At 43.6% G+C, this 16452-nt stretch overlaps 2 protein-coding genes across 2 annotated transcripts; both read right to left on the minus strand.

Annotated features, from left to right (window-relative positions):
- Positions 1–369: 369 nt before the first annotated feature.
- On the minus strand, positions 370–9437 carry LOC121579168 (protein FAM53C-like). Its single transcript, XM_041893520.2, is given in 6 exon segments — positions 370–1643; positions 3109–3421; positions 3423–3951; positions 8573–8630; positions 8787–9039; positions 9400–9437. Coding segments are annotated over 5 exon segments (1251 nt in total). The 5' UTR covers positions 8862–9039; positions 9400–9437; the 3' UTR covers positions 370–1367.
- A 3090-nt stretch (positions 9438–12527) lies between these two features.
- On the minus strand, positions 12528–15297 carry LOC123492241 (oocyte-specific histone RNA stem-loop-binding protein 2-like). Its single transcript, XM_045224608.1, has 7 exons — positions 15170–15297; positions 14747–14824; positions 14459–14542; positions 14091–14237; positions 13697–13864; positions 13461–13617; positions 12528–13370 (listed from the first exon to the last, which is right to left on the minus strand). The coding sequence occupies exons 1-7, from the start codon at positions 15295–15297 to the stop codon at positions 13203–13205; spliced, it is 930 nt and encodes a 309-aa protein (XP_045080543.1). The 3' UTR covers positions 12528–13202.
- Positions 15298–16452: the final 1155 nt, after the last annotated feature.

The following is a 16452-nucleotide window of genomic DNA, read 5'->3' on the forward strand; positions in this document are numbered from 1 at the left end:
TAGTGCTAAAGTATTATGCATTTTAGTCATTTAGCAGACACATTTTTTCACCTAGTCGGCTGGGGAATTCGAACCAGCGACCTTTCAGTTACTAGCCCAACGCTCTTAACCGCTTAACTACCTGCCTGCCTATCCCCCCATCCTGTGCTAGTTGGGGATGAGGCGCATACTGACGAGTGGGATTGGGGCTACTCATTCATGGTGGATGAGGACAGATACCTGACATACATGTTTGAGATCAAAGGGAATATGATATAAAAATGTGCTTAAAATAAGCAAAAGTCAAACTGTAAAGACTAGATAATATGCAGATGAACAGCCCTTCCCCATAATCTTTTCAAAAAAGCTCAGACTCTGTTTCCTTTCCTTGTAAAATAATTTCCAATAAACTTTATTTATACACAAACTGAGTTTGAAATTGCCATCTTTTTAACACATACAATAAAAAACATTTCTAAAAGACAGCATTGGCCTTCACTTGGTCTGTCAGCTACCATCTTTACACATAACTTGTTTTCAACAAAGTTTTCAACAAATGATCGCTGTTTAATACAATATTACAATATGCCCTCAGCGGTTGCTTCCCATTTTTAGGTTTTTGTTTAACTTGTCAAACACAGTGCATTCATTATCAATGTCTATACATCTCTATATTCAGAGGACGAGTCCTAGAGATAAGAAATATTAAGAAAACAGCAGAAAAGAAATAACAAAAGGACTAATATCAACTGCTACACAATTCATTTCATTTTCATAGTTGTATTTTTTTTTGTTTACAGAAAAAAAGTTGGTCTTAAGGCTTATGCTGAATCATGTGGATTGTTTACCAGGAAATATAAGGACTGCAGAAAGAAAGCTGCAATGACATACTGCCCTTTTGCATCAAACTGAACAAAACAGATATTAAATTCATCACCATCATTCAAGAAAATCTATTCTTACTACTGTACTGAAAAAAGACAATCGAGAGGAAAGTCATGTAAAAGAAAGAAAGCAAGTGACCAGAAGCGTGTTAGTCTTCCCAAGTTCCATCCTAGTCTGTCTGAGGGTGCATTAAGAAGACATTCAACACACACCACGGGAATAGCTGCATCTCCAGCATTCATATTATTCACAAGAATGTTTCAGCAACTGTTTCTGGAATGTACTCTGATGGAAAGACGGCATCCATGGCTACCTGCATGAATTGTTCTTATTGGTAGTAGTCAAATCATGACCGTTGTCAATGAGAGTATATATACCTCAGCTCATCCCATGAGAGAGAAGTCGTGTTCCTGAGAGCCCTGCCGATGAAAGCGTAGCAGGGCTGGGGTGGAGTGTTGAATGCTGGCGGTAGAGGGGAAAAAAAGTATCCAATTAACAAGATTTTAATTTTCTTCAATTAGGCTCAAATCTAGTTCTGTACAATCCCTCTCAAAGACACTCGGCTGACACTCTTCTCGATCAGGGTCCTCCTCTTCCTCCCCCTCTTCACCCTCCTCATCACTCTCGCTTAGAGGTCCAATGCTCGTCCTTCCCAGCCCCTCTGCTGGTGAACATGACCCTCTGAAATCCCCCCAAAAAGGCTCAAGGCCCATGCAAACGTCCCCTCCAGAAGCCAGCCTCCCACGCTCCTTACAACTCAAGGGTTCTGTACTGCGAGTCTGGAAAGACACAAATAGGAGACAGATTTGAGAGAGCGAAAAAGGCCTTGTTCACACATTTTATCATCCCTCTCTAGAAAAACAAGAGCAGTCTACATTCAGGACTGCATTCAAACCACACATCTTCTCTATTTACAATAAATAAATAGGTCAATCAAATGAAACCAAGTTGATATAACTGGCTAGGGGAAGTGGGTAATTTGTAACATCATACATCATCTCTGTGATTCTTTTAACATGGGCGCTAAAGTTTTTCAGTTAAAATGTGACAAACAGTAGAAACAAGGGTGGGAGACTCATGGGCGGCGCACAATTGGCCCAGCGTCGTCCAGGGTAGGGGAGGGGATGGCCGGCAGGGATGTAGCTCAGTTGATAGAGCATGGCGTTTGCAACGCCAGGGTTGTGGGTTCGATTCCCACGGGGGGCCAGTGTAAAAAAATAAAAATAATAATGTATTCACTAACTGCAAGTCGCTCTGGATAAGAGCGTCTGCTAAATGACTTAAATGTAAATGTAAATGTAATATGATACCACATCTCCCTGAAAATGAACTCGGATAGTATCGCCAACTTTAATATAGGGGGCTGAACTGCCAAATACTGTAGAGGTCTAAGCCTAGTCTTGTATACCTGACTCATAAACGTGGCTTTTGAAAGAGACTATTCTAAACTTAGCCAGAACACAACTGTTTTACATATACCACATGTAAATGTTTAGGGGGAAATTAACCTACAACCTTTTAGTGTAGTGTACCACATTATATTAATGTGGGGGGGGGTGACTGGGTGGACTAACAAGGGAAGCCAGACTTTCTCCAAGACATTCAGCAGCTGCATGCAAAGTATATGCAAATAAATTCCAGAGTGAGTCTTGGTGTACAGTACAACAGTGGGCTGGCATTGCCTACAGTCAGAGCCATTCAAACCCTGCCAATCACCCAAACTCAGGGGCTGAGCGTAGAGCATGGGTGTAAAAGAAGAGACAACTGTGGCATGGGACAATGGGTAACAAGAACAATTATAGGCAGGTGCTGGTAGAGCACGGCGCTTGTAACGCCAAGGTAGTGGGTTCGATCCCCGGGACCACCCATACACAAAAATGTATGCACGCATGACTGTAAGTCGCTTTGGATAAAAGCGTCTGCTAAATGGCATATTATTATTATTATTATTATTATTATTAGGTGTGGTCTGTATTCTAAGAATGGAGGTATGGGTGACAGGTTTGCCTCATGTACTGATGTTATAAAAATAAATGGTCCATCTCGCTGATGAATTGGAATGTTTCTTTCTTACAGTACGGTTAGACTGTGTGGTTTGACAAGCTTAATAAGGATGCCTTTTAATCCTTAACCTTCAAATAACCAAACTTCCTCTGGCTAGAAGATAGCATGTTCCACCTTCACCAATCTACATACAGCAACCATTTCTATTCATTTCCTGACCCGCAGTTATCTTCTGTTTACCTGAGTCATCTTGGTGAAATCCAGTACTGGCCGGGCAAATGGTCTGTCTGGGTCACGGCGTCGCTTCAGGCCCGGTTTGAGAAGGAGCAGGTCGCAGGGCTGGGAGTGGCAGCGTGGGAGCTGAGGGGGGATGGCCCGGCGAAGTGAGGACGGGGTGCTGCAGGCAGAGGAGGGCGAAGCAGGCACAGCCGGAGGGGGTGCTGCACGCTGGGGTGGAACTGGAGGCGGGGGCAGGAACTGGGCGGCAGCTTCTCTGATTAGGACAGGGGACAGCGAGAAGCGTCGTTGCGGAGGAGGGGCGGGTGGAGCGGGAGGGAGAGGATGAGCAGGACGACGGGGAGTGGAAGAAACAGCAGCAGGCACCTCCTCCAGCAGTGTCACTTGGGTCCCATGGGAAATTCCAGGGCAGTGGGGAGTCAGGGGAGAGAGCAAGGCTAAAGAATGTGGGGCTTGAAGAGGAGTGTAGAGAGGAGTTTAGAGACGAGCTAGGAGCACGAAGCGGACAAGGCCCCCCCGCTCCCCCTCCACTGTGGCATTGGCGATTCACAGGTGTCCAGACCCTCGACGCGCTGGGTCGCCAGGTGTAACGGCAGCGTGAAAGGTCCTCTGGCACGGACAGTGAGCGACAGTGGCGTTTGGGGGGTGGCGGGGGGGGAGGGGGTGCACCGGGAAAAGACAGGTCCGTTACTGAGGTGCTTGGGACCAGGGACCGGGGCAGGGCTTCCCCCTCTGGGAGGTGGGTTTCGGGGGAAACCAGAGGGACAGGGCCAGGGGGGAAGCTGGAGCTCAGCACACCCTGCAGGCCAGGCTTGGAGGGCGGGCAGAACTGCCAATAACTGCTCTCTGTGAGGAGAAAGAAAGATGATACCATTAATAGAAATTACTGTCAAGATTTATTTACTTAAATTATATGTGAGAAAATGGACAAAAGGCAATTCATTCCTGATACAATGTAGTTGGCAACAACCAACAGAGAGAGAGAAAAATACAAAGCGGTATCATGATTCAACTTTTACAGGGAGCTGTTATGCATTAAACACAGTGGACTGACTCCTTTAAAGAGACATTTCACCGCTGGTCTTTCACTGTAAATGTCCATTAATATGTTATTAACACATAAATGTGTCGACAATCGAGAATTGCCGGGCCTCCCGAATGGCACAGCGGTCTAAGGCACTGCATCGCTGTGTTGCGGCGTCACTACAGCCTGGGGTTCCATATCAGGCTGTGCCGTGACCGGGAGTCCCGTAGGGCGGTGCACAATTGGCTCAGCGTCGTCAATTGGCTCATCGCGCTCTAGCGACTCCTTGTGGCAGGCCGGGCGCCTGCAGGCTGACTTCGGTCATCAGTTGAACGGTGTTTCCTCCGACACATTGGTGCAGCTGGCTTCCGGGTTAAGCGGGCGGGTGTTAAGAAGCGCGGTTTGGCAGATCATGTTTCGGAGGACGCATGACTCGACTTTCGCCTCTCCCGAGCCCGTTGGAGAGTTGCAGCGATGAGACAAGATCGTAATCACGAAATTGGTGAGAAAAAGTGGGTAAAAATTCCACAAAAAATAATAATATATATATAACGAGAATTTCCTCACTACACTCAAATACGAGCGTTTCTGCATCTCACTGGTAGAAACGGGCCATCTACATTTCCTGGTTGTAAGCAAACCACAGAATTTATAACGATTTCAGGAAGTAGTACCACCCCTGTCGACGTGGATCCAGTTGAGAATGGGGTGTCAACAGGTAGCTAACGTAACACACTGGACCAGCCACTCGTTCATAGAACATCAGCTTGCAAATAACTATTTATTTTTCTTTTTGTGTGAACAACAACTGTAAAATGTTGTCATGGTGTGGTGCTCAGTTCCTGGATGTGCAAACTACAAGCAAGCACAGGCTGCTTGAGTAACATTTCATCTGTTACCTTACTAAGAAGTCAAGCAGAGGTAACGTAACCACTTTAGGAACTATACTGAACAAAAATATAAACGCAACACGTAAAGTTTTGGTCCTATGTTTCATGAGCTGAAATAAAAGATCCCAGAAATTGCCAATACGCACAAAAAGCGGATTACACTCAAAGTTTGTGCACAAATTTGTTTACATCCCTGTTAGTGAGTATTTCCCCTTTGCCAAGATAATCCATCCACCTGAAAGGTGTGGCATATCAAGAAGCTGATTAAACAGCACAATCATTACACAGGTGCACCTGTGTAAAATTTATTTATTTATTTTTATTTAACCTTTATTTAACCAGGTAAGCCAGTTGAGAACAAGTTCTCATTTACAACTGCGACCTGGCCAAGATAAAGCAAAGCAGTGCGATAAAAACAACAACACAGAATTACATATGGGGTAAACAAAACGTACAGTCAAAAACACAATACAAAATCTATATACAGTGTGTGCAAATGTAGTAAATTATGGAGGTAAGGCAATAAATAGGCCATAGTCCAAAATAATTAGAATTTAGTATTAACACTGGAGTGATAGATGTGCAGAAGATGATGTGCAAATAGAGATACTGGGGTGCAAATGAGCAAAATAAATAACGATATGGGGATGAGGTAGTTGGGTGGGCTAATTACAGATGGGCTGTCTACAGGTGCAGTGATCGGTAAGCTGCTCTGACAACTGATGCTTAAAGTTAGTGAGTAGATAAGAGTCTCCAGCTTCAGAGATTTTTTCAGTTCGTTCCAGTCACTGGCAGCAGAGAACTGGAAGGAATGGCGGCCAAAGGAGGTGTTGGCTTTGGGGATGACCAATGAGATATAACTGCTGGAGCGCATACTACGGGTGGGTGTTGCTATGGTGACCAATGAGCTAAGATAAGACGGAGATTTGCCTAGCAGTGATTTATAGATGACCTGGAGCCAGTGGGTTTGGCGACGAATATGTAGTGAGGACCAGCCAACGAGAGCGTACAGGTCACAATGGTGGGTAGTATATGGGGCTTTGGTGACAAAACGGATGGCACTGTGATAGACTACATCCAATTTGCTGAGTAGAGTGTTGGAGGCTATTTTGTAAATGACATCGCCGAAGTCAAGAATCGGTAGGATAGTCCGTTTTACGAGGGCATGTTTGGCAGCATGAGTGAAGGAGGCTTTGTTGCGAAATAGGAAGCCGATTCTAGATTTAACTTTGGATTGGAGATGCTTAATGTGAGTCTGGAAGGAGAGTTCACTGTCTAACCAGACACCTAGGTATTTGTAGTTGTCCACATATTCTAAGTCAGAACCGCCGAGAGTAGTGATTCTAGTCGGGCGGGCGCAAGCAGCATTCGATTGAAGAGGAATTCAGTTACTATTCGATTGAACGTTAGAATGGGCAAAACTAGTGACTTAAGCGACGTTGAGCGTGTTATGATTGATCGGTGCCAGGCACACCGGATCCAGTATCTCAGAAACGGCCGTCCTCCTGGGCTTTTCACACACGACAGTGTCTTGGGTTTACCGAGAATGGTGCGACAAACATCATCCAGTCAGCAGCAGTCCTGTGGGCGAAAACAGCTCGTTGATGAGAGAGGTCGAAGGAGAATGGCAAGAATGGTGCAAGCTAACAGGCGGATCACAAACAGACAAACAACGTTGCAGTACAACAGTGATGTGCAGAATGGCATCTCGGGACACACAACTCATCGGTCCTTGTTACGGATGGGCTATTGCAGCAGGCGACCACACCAGGTTCCAATCCTATCAGCTAAAAACAAGAAGAAGCGGCTCCAGTGGGCACGCCATCACCAACACTGGACAATTGAGGAGCGGAAAAACATTGCCTGGAACATAACAGTGAGTTCAGTTTACTTGAGTGGCCTGCGCAGTCCCCAGACCTCAACCCAATAGAGCATCTTTGGGATGAGATGGAACGGGCTGTTCGCAGCATGAATGTACCGCCGTCCAACCTGCAGCTATCGCATCAGCATGGACCAACATTCCTGTGGAACATTTCCAACACCTTGTAGAATGCCCCGAATAATTCAGGCTGTTCTGGAGGCAAAGGGGGGGTCTGACCCGGTACTAGATGGTGTACCTAATAAACTGTCCAGTGAGTGTATAGGCTAGAGAGAATCAGCGAACTCACACAAACACACCTCCAGCGTATGTCAGACACGAGCAAATATTTATCCTTTCCTTCAAACGTATTAAAAAACCTAGGCCTACCTTAGGCTTTCCGAATGTAGGCCACAAGATAATGAATTGACAAGGAAAGTATGAAGGGAGACAGCTATACTATAGTATGAAGATGAAACGGACAATCATACCAAATACAGTAGCCTATGTAGTGATAGCTGACAAGTACAGGCTTTGAGGAATCATCACTGCCAACTGTAGTTTCTGTTTTAAGAAGACTCCCTTTGCATGATCAGCCTAAGGTACATGCATGCATGCAATCCATTTACATTTTAGTCATTTAGCAGACGCTCTTATCCAGAGCGATAGATCACATAATGTGGTTTCCTGTTGGGGGATGTATAAAACAAGGGGTCGTGAAGAAGGAAACCCTTCACCAGGCACTATAGTACTGTTGTTCAGTCTATTTAACTTTATGAGCAGTAGCCTACTTTTTGAGAGGTGGAAAATGCACGCACCTATAGCCCCAGTGCCCAGTGGGGCTGCCTCCCTCTCCCTCTCCCTCGCTAATAATGGCTTGAATAATAAGGGCTTGAATAATGGGCTAGTCCGAGGAGTTTTCTAAGCAGAGACCATGGCGTGTTTTTTTTTAAGATGAGACAATGTCAGCTAGCATTCAGACCGCATGACTGTACACTCTCAGTCAGTAGCATTTGGACATACGGGTAGCTACGCTACTCCCCAGGACAGGCATTGAGTTAGACAGTTAACGGGCTGTTTGTTGAATTCCCTGATCGATCAATCCATCCCTGCATCACATATTTTACATTACAAAATGACTGTGTTGTTATTATTATGATATTACAGCTGTTATGATCAGCACATTTCAGTTATGAATAGGCCTGCACCTTGGAAATCACCTACTGGGCTATGGTGTCACAACATTTTGGTGCAAAATAATTGAATAGGATAGCTAAATGATCTAAAATGTTTGCAGTGCCAGTGCACTTAGTTGTATTGGTTTCTATACCACCAGCTTAGCGAGTGGTTCCCCCAGTGATGTCACAGAGCAATTGACAGAAACCAACTGTTTTTCAAAATGTCTCTGCAAATGAACATAAAAAGTAGTCTTGTTTTTTAAATGAGGTGAAAATAGATTACTATTGGTTGTGAATAGGCTACTGGGTGGTTGTTGAGTTGTTTTGTAACAGTTGTTTGCTCTATTAAAATGTTTCATATACTCCCTTTAACAACCAATTCCCTTCTGTAATTTGGAATTCACCCCCATTACCCTGTGCCCGTGTCAACATGGCACAGCGCAGAACCAAAGTTACAAAGCCTAATGCAAGACATTGCTGAATCACGGGCTAAGTGGCTATACTTGTACATACTCACCAGGCATCAATCCATCTGTAGGCCAGCAAATTCCTAGGTTGTTGGGGTCCAGCAGAGACTGGAAGATATGTTCATTTAGAGGAGCCACAGCACAGAAAAAAACGATTAGAAAGGCTCAATTGACAGCAAGAGAAATAAATGGTAATTAACCCGAGGACTATATTACAGTCAAGACAAGCAGTCATAGGCTGACACATAAGTGAAGAAACCTTACCACGTTGAGGGCCGTTTGGTGAGTGTTGCCGTTCAGACTATGTTTCTGCAGACGCTCGACGATCAGTGTGACCATGGCATGGTTGCGAGGAGCAGGGGAGGTGGGTGAGGTGGAGGGTAAGGGGGGTGTCCCTCTGTCTGTTCGTCCGTCTGATTGTGAGCGGCAGAGCTATTCTGGCACCTCCAGTCCTCCTCTGGGCCAGGTTGCCCTGCCCAGTCTCACTGGGACATGGTCATCACTGTAGTCAGTTCACCTGAAGGGGAAAATCGGACACACAACAGGAGCCCTGTTACCACTTTTGTTTTCTCAACAGGAAAAGGCAGTACAAGGGTCACCTTCATTAAGCTCCAAAACAGGAGCAGGTGTTTGAAACAGTGGTGGTTTAATGCTTTAGGACATTTGCAATAATCCCATTTTCATCATATTCTGTACAGTTTGCCATATTCACTTTGGTGACGCATCACTTTCTCTGTATGTTCTGACTGATTAGACAAATTAGGCCTATATGTCAAACGTCTCCAGACCTAGAAGATGGAGACTGATTTTGAGATGCTCAACCACTGACCAAACCTACAGGTAACATGCTCACTAACATATTCAGACACACACTAACTCTGTGAGTGCAGAAAGAATGGTGACAGGTGCCTGGGGGCAGCATGAAGCCTCAAGGGGCTGACCTGCCTGATGAGGCCCCTCTGAGTTTCTTGAATGGTCGGTGCTATCCGGAATCCTTGGGACGTCCCTACCACATTGAAGCTGAAATTTAAAAGGGTTAAGGTTAGGGCAAGGGTTAAGGTTATGGACATCCCATAGATTCCGGATAGCACTGATCACATGTCCAACAACCAGAACATTTAACCAAAAACGAATATCTCAACCAGTAACCTTAAAGGGATACTTTGGGATCTTGACAATGAGGACATTAATCTATTTCCCCAGAGTCAGATAAACTTGTGGATGCCATTTTTATGTCTCCGCGTGCAGTTTGAAGGAAGTTGCTAACTAGGGCTAGCGGAATTGCTAACAAGCATTAGCGCAATGACTGTAAGTCTATGGCAATAGAGAGCAATAGTAATGGCGTCTTTTTGTAGGCACTAACGCCGCCATTGTTCATTGAACAAAGTCTATGGGGAAAATCAATAGAGTTTTTATAGGGTTTTTGGATAAATGCCGAAAATAAGGCCTGTGGTAAACAGGCTTAGTAGATCTTATACGTTTAGTTCTATGATATAATCCTCAGCAGTTAATGTCACTGTTTGTGCATTTATGCAATAAAACAACATAATGCACATAAAGGCTTCATAATTCATAAAGATCATGTTAACTGACATATCTCATAGAACAAAACGTATAAGATCTCATAAGCCTGTGTTAACCTCAGACCTTCTTTTTGGCGTTTATTCGAAAACCCTATTCTTTCCCCATTCATTTTATCCATTGGAATGGCTGAACGAACCAGAGGTAAGTCATTCCAGTTTTTAGGACTACAAGCTGGCGAGCTCAATGACTGGAAGTCTATAGTATCTGCTAGCATGCTAGTAGGTACCCATGGACGTCCAGTCATTGCGCTAGCAGATACCCATAGACGTCCAGTCATTGCGCTAGCAGATACCCATCGACTTCCAGTCATTGCGCTAACGCTAGTTAGCATTGGCTCGCGAAACTTACTCCAACTTCCTTCATACTGGACACAAACATAAAAATGGTATCCACGAGTTCATCTGACTCTGGGGAAGAAGATAAAGGGCCTCATAACCTAAATCCATAAGTATCCCTTTAATGGTGGATATGTGCATTTGAAAGGGGGTCATACTGAGGTCCAATCTTGCAAAGTATTTTTGTATTTATTATGGATCCACATTAGCTGCTGCCAAACCAGTAGCTACTTTTCCTGGAGTCCAGCAAAATCAAGGCAGTTACATTACATTTCACAACACATTAAGAGTGTACATTAGGTGTGTACCCTCAGGCCACTACTCTACTACCACATATCTACAACACAAAATCCATGTGTACGTTTGTGTATAGTGCGTATGTTATCAAGCTTGTCATGACCTATCAATTGGCATGCTCTTCACTCAATGACATTTGCAATGGAACAGATTGAGAAATAGCTAGCAAGTTAGGTAGCTACCATTTTGAGGGGGGCATTTGGAAAGCCAGAATGACGGCTAAATAGGGATAGCTAGTAGATAAATTAGCATTAACTGGCTACCCTGCTGTCCATTACAAACATTTCAAGTGAGCAATAGTAGCTATTCATTCACAATTATTATATCGTAGTTTTGAAGGTCGGTCTAAACCCGTTCACATGATATTAAGCATTATCATAGCTAATTCAATATGGCTAACGTTAGCTATTCCGCTATCTAACACTGGTAGCTAGTGGTTGATTTAACGTTAGATCCAAAACAAGCCGCCCTGTGACAATCTGATGCTATGCCGCTAACCGGTTAGTTAACGCAAGCGCAAATCGTAATTTCTATGGCTAGCAAGCTAACGTTACCTCAGCGTACGTCCATTTAACTGATTACGCCGATATGCAGACAAACACACATACACATGAAATCAACATAGCTTGTTGGCTTGCAATAAATAAACAATTAAAATATGACTCCCTCCCCACCATCTGATTCAATCCCCTTGCTATCGAGGCTGGCGAGCTATTGCATGTATGTATTGCTACACCCTAGGACCTCTGTGCTGTGTCTAGGACGCGTGCTAGCAAAACACGGCCATGCAGAATATGATGCAGTGAGCTATTTTTCTGATTAATGAAGCTGGTATCAATAACCTTTCTTTGTAACAGCTACTTGATTTAAAATGTCGTTCTTACCTTAACCAAGAACACAACGGGACCTCAGGCCTTGCACACACGGGTTAAATACTGCTCGTGAAGGATAAACCAATTTGGAGCCTGTGTAGCTCCCGACTAGTCAGCGGCGCTAGTGTTCGGCTATGGGTCTCTGATGTATTGACCTATTAAAAGCATACCATGTACCAGACCATCCGTTGATTACAATATCTGGAACATAAAATGTAATATGATCAGCGTGACAAATATCTAAGATACTATCGCTCTTTGTAAAATACCATCGCCTACAATCAATTCACCCAGTCGTCCATTAAACAAAAAAACAACGTTCACACGCCCGTGAGCGATTGGAATTCATAAATAACATTTGTGTGAGGGGCGGGGGGAGGGGGGGGGGGTAAGCAGTGAGTATTCAATAATTCAAACAAAATAGTAGACATGCAATAGCTCGGAATTTTTAATGGACTAAATATATTTAAAAAAAGTTTTCTAAATTGTCGTATTAGGAAATTGCAAAAATTGAACTGAACCGACAAACTGTTGTGGGACTTGTAGTTCGCTATATTAGCATCAGTTTAATTCACAAATTGATGATACCTGACAAATAATGCCAGGGCGCCAACATTGGAATATATAACTTTATATTAGGCTAAGGTGCATTGATCATCCCACTACAATACATTTGCGTCAAATTGTCGGGTATTGGTGTGGCAAGGAAAATAAATAGGGAGCGTATATTGTCATCTTGTGGCTGCTTGGCGTAATGCAGTTAGTATTTCCCCAGTCCCCCCGATCACCAATCCTGGAGAATGATAAAGTCCAGGAGACTCATCTTTCGAGACACTGCCTACTTAAAAAAAAAAAAAAAATTACGTTGTGGGAAGCTCACATCTGAAAATTGTGGAAAAAGGTCCATTCTTCACATGTTCAATTTGGAACATATCTTTATTAATTTCACTCTGCATCAGTACTCAGGTTGTACAAAATGACAATTAAGAAAAACAAAAATATACTAAACAAAGTGATAGCATTTTCCCCATCAACGTTGTTTTTAGAAAAACAGCTAGGTAGGCAGGCGAGGATGGTGCATGATACCTTAGAGCCTGACAGTCAGTTGGGTCACAGACAGGTGAACATGGTGATGTGGCTGGTGGGCCAAATGCAACAAAGCTAAGACTTCTTTACTCTTTAGAGAACAGAATTGGGAGGGTCAGAATATAATCCTTGGTTTTAGAGAGGATAGGAGCAGTGAAAACCTAACGTATAACTAAATGAAGAGCGTCTGCTAAATGACGAAAATGTAATTGTGACAAAGGGAACTTAAAACATTGAACAAGTAAATGGTGCAAAAAAGTTAATTACAGTGGGTCCAAATAAACATCAATGTAGGTACATGATTAGTGAAGCAGATACTGCTTAAAAATGTGCGATACAAAACAATAAATGTGTAAAAAGTGACCCCAAACTGACATGATTACAAAAGTGTGTGGTCAATATTTTACAGCAATCATCCCTTTCACAGTCAGCACAACACCCAGTGCAACCCTGCAAGTCTATTAGGATATACCCAAAAGATCTACCGCTGGGACTGACAGCCATGATCAGTATGGCTTCCACGGTAGCCGGTCTCCCTGTTGATCGTGGGAGTGGTCAGTTTCCAGGAGAAATCTCAGCCATCCCACCACATTCTCATCAGCTGTTAGATGACTGCTAAAGGCGTACCCCAAGCCTGTCTGGGAGGATGGGAACTGAGGACCAGACACATCCACCTAAAGAGAGAGGCAAACCACACTCTGAACAGATATCTCCAAACACAAGACAACGCCTGCTAACCAAAGAACAGTAAAAAACTGACACACCTGGGATCCATGGGGAAACATACAGGGACTGTTGATTGACATTCCTGCAGGTTTAGTGGAGAAGGGGGCTTTAGAGTCTGATGGCATCCCTCTGGCCCGCTCTTTAGCGCCACAGTCTTCATATAGCTCACAATTCATCTGCTCAAGCAACCCCTGCCTGCATATAGTCACGAATTGATGAGGTCAACTTAAGACAAGCAAATACTACTACAAATGTAAAAACACCCAATACCTACAGTTGGTCAACAGGGTCTTGTCCCTCAGCTTCTCCCTGCGCTTCAGAAAGAGGGTCCCATGCATGCAGAGCTCTCCGCCAAAGACGAACCTGCATGTCCCAGGATCGGCGGCTGTATTTTCTATATTTGTTTGGAGTGGATGGGTGCAGCCCAGGGATTCTCAGACGCCTTGTATCAGATAGAGGGGAGACAAGCGTGAATACATTTCACCTACTCCTCACGGAGACTTACATTTATAGCCATCTTTTGAGTTTAAGGACTAATCCAATAAATAGTTCAGTAAATGTGTTTAGGGCTCTTCACAGGACATTAGTTACCCTTTAGAACCTAGTTACCTTGCCCTTTTCCAATTGCAAAAATAAAAATGTAATGTAGAATAAATCAGTTGTCATACTTGGGAACTTGTTCCAGGTAATTCTGGTAGCCAGAGGTGTTCTTGCCGTACTGAACCTGTTTCTGCCGTCGTTTCAGAACCGATTCATTGCCTTCCATTTGAGCTGGATCCAGGTTCCGTGGGGCCAACCGCATCCCTGACTGGGACCTAGGAAAACAAGCCATCAGGATTTCTACTAACATTGCTTGAAATAATAGTGCATGGAATTTCCCATCTAGAGAGAGAACATGCTATACATTTCAAAAGAGCAATGTAATGTAGAACGGTAAATGGTTCAATTAAACTGATTGAGGTACTGAGGCCCTTCATATAGGAGTCCTTAATTGTGCTCTATGGGCTGGCAAGAAAATAAATGAGTGGGTTCCTACCTCCTGATACCATCCATGTCCTCTGTTCCAACAGCAACACTGGCAGTAGACATCCTGAGGATACATCGCTCAAGGATAGAGGACCTGATAGGAAAAGCAACCAGACAAAAGTTCAGGTTAGAGTAGTCAAGGTAAAAATCAGGAAACAGACCTAAATGGAAAGGGACTACATGAACTTGTCCAATAAGAAACTAGTTTGTTTTCCTTTGCTAGTGTGCACTAATGAATACAACCCTTATTAGAGCAGAAGTCCAAGGAAGGATCTGGAATAACAGTCATGAATAGTACCTGCGTAGCTTTTGCATAGCAGTGGCAGGTCCTCTTTCTCCATTCATGGGAGAGGGAGGCATGGCTGGGGCTGCATTACTAAAAATAAAAAAAGGGGGACAGTAAGTAACCATTGATTAAGTGGACTTTTGACCGGCTGAACAAACATTTAATATTAGGAATAATTAAGGTTAGGTTTAGGAACAAGAGTTAGGTTTAGTATAGTTTTAGTGAGGTTAAGGTTAACGAAAGGCATAAAAGTTAATTGGGGTTAGCGCGCCGCCTTCCACCACCATTCGTTTCCTGCCGGTCAATTTACTCTAAATATGGGGGGCATAATAAATACAAATATACTCGAAGTAAAGCAGACATATTTGGCCCTAAACCAGCTTCTCTGGGTAATTTTAGTTTGACTGTCGTGTTCACTCAACAAAATAAACGTACCTGACCAGACTGTCATACACAGAGCTACATCCTGGGAGAAGCCAAGGTTCAGGGCTACTTGAATAAGAAGAAGGTGGTCTGGACCTGAAGCCTAGAGGCAGCGCTGGAACGCCAGACCAAAGAGGCATTGACCAACCCCTAAAATAGCAGTACACATGGAGCAAAATGTTGCTCAATATAAGTGAATAATAGTTTTTGTTCAATTATACTACTTACCATAACTTGAGGGTAGACTATAGAATTTGTCAGAACCAATTACGTCATATTATATGTATGTAATTAGTGACAGATAAAACAACAAACATTATCTAGCGGTGGTCGGCCACTTCAAGGTGATGGGATTTTCGGCCATGCACATATTGAAAATAGCCTAATCATCTTCAATGTAGAGTCGATTTAAAATACACATGATAGAATGACCCAAAAAAAAACATATATATATACACACACAGACCTGGGCTCCATAAATGGACCTTGAAATGCGGTTTCGACGCTTGTTGACATTATACATCCGGCTGCTGCCACGCAGTAAATTCGCCATTACTGCAAGGACAGGTTTTAAATTAACCCCAGGTGCCATCAGGGCGGGGCTGCAGGGGTGTGGCACCTGCCCCATCTTGGGTGCGTTCAGTTCGATTGAACGTTTGATACGTTGCATGTTTTTTGTCATTCTATCATGTGTAGTTTAAACTACTGTATATTGACTGGGTAACATTTTGGTCCTTGCTCCTGTGTGCTGCTATTTTAGGGTTTGTCAATTTCTCTTTGGTCCATTCGTCACGCATGCCAGATCTTATGCCACGTTCAAGTGCTAGTCGGAACTAGGAAACTCCGATCACTGACTTCATAATTTAACCACGTTTTTTTCGAGTTTGCAATAACTTTGGTGCGTCTTGAAAGCACCATATGTTATATAAATGTTATAGTCGATGACTCTAAGTCGATGATTGATGCATGCAACATCTGAGCAGGGAATAAGACCATAATTATGTCTAAAACCCTTATTTCTATAATTTGGCCTTGTTCGAGAGGATCAAATCCGTAATGTATCATTGGTAAATTGTGACTGACTGATCTACAAATAATAATGAGTAGTATGGTGAGTGATAATGAAAATAATTAAGCATCGTGAAGCTACTTATACCTCTCACAAAGCCACCAGCGAGGAGGCAAATGCAAACAGTTATCATCTGAGATGTTTATATTGACCTTAACGGATGGTGACCCCAGCTAGGAGCTCAAGAGCAGCAAGGTTTCCCAGGTCTCGCCTTCCTTTCGTCCTT

This window comes from Coregonus clupeaformis, chromosome 13 (assembly GCF_020615455.1).
Source record: "Coregonus clupeaformis isolate EN_2021a chromosome 13, ASM2061545v1, whole genome shotgun sequence".
In the NCBI taxonomy this organism is placed as follows: domain Eukaryota; kingdom Metazoa; phylum Chordata; class Actinopteri; order Salmoniformes; family Salmonidae; genus Coregonus; species Coregonus clupeaformis.

Excerpts from the sequence above, each read along its gene's own strand:
- LOC123492241 (XM_045224608.1), bottom strand. The coding sequence starts at position 15,297 with ATGCCTCTTTGGTCTGGCGTTCCAGCGCTGCCTCTAGGCTTCAGGTCC. Across the intron at positions 14,543-14,746 it reads GCTATGCAAAAGCTACGCAG|GTCCTCTATCCTTGAGCGAT; the intron begins GTACTATTCATG and ends TTTTCCTATCAG. Across the intron at positions 13,371-13,460 it reads TGTTTCCCCATGGATCCCAG|GTGGATGTGTCTGGTCCTCA; the intron begins GTGTGTCAGTTT and ends CTCTCTCTTTAG.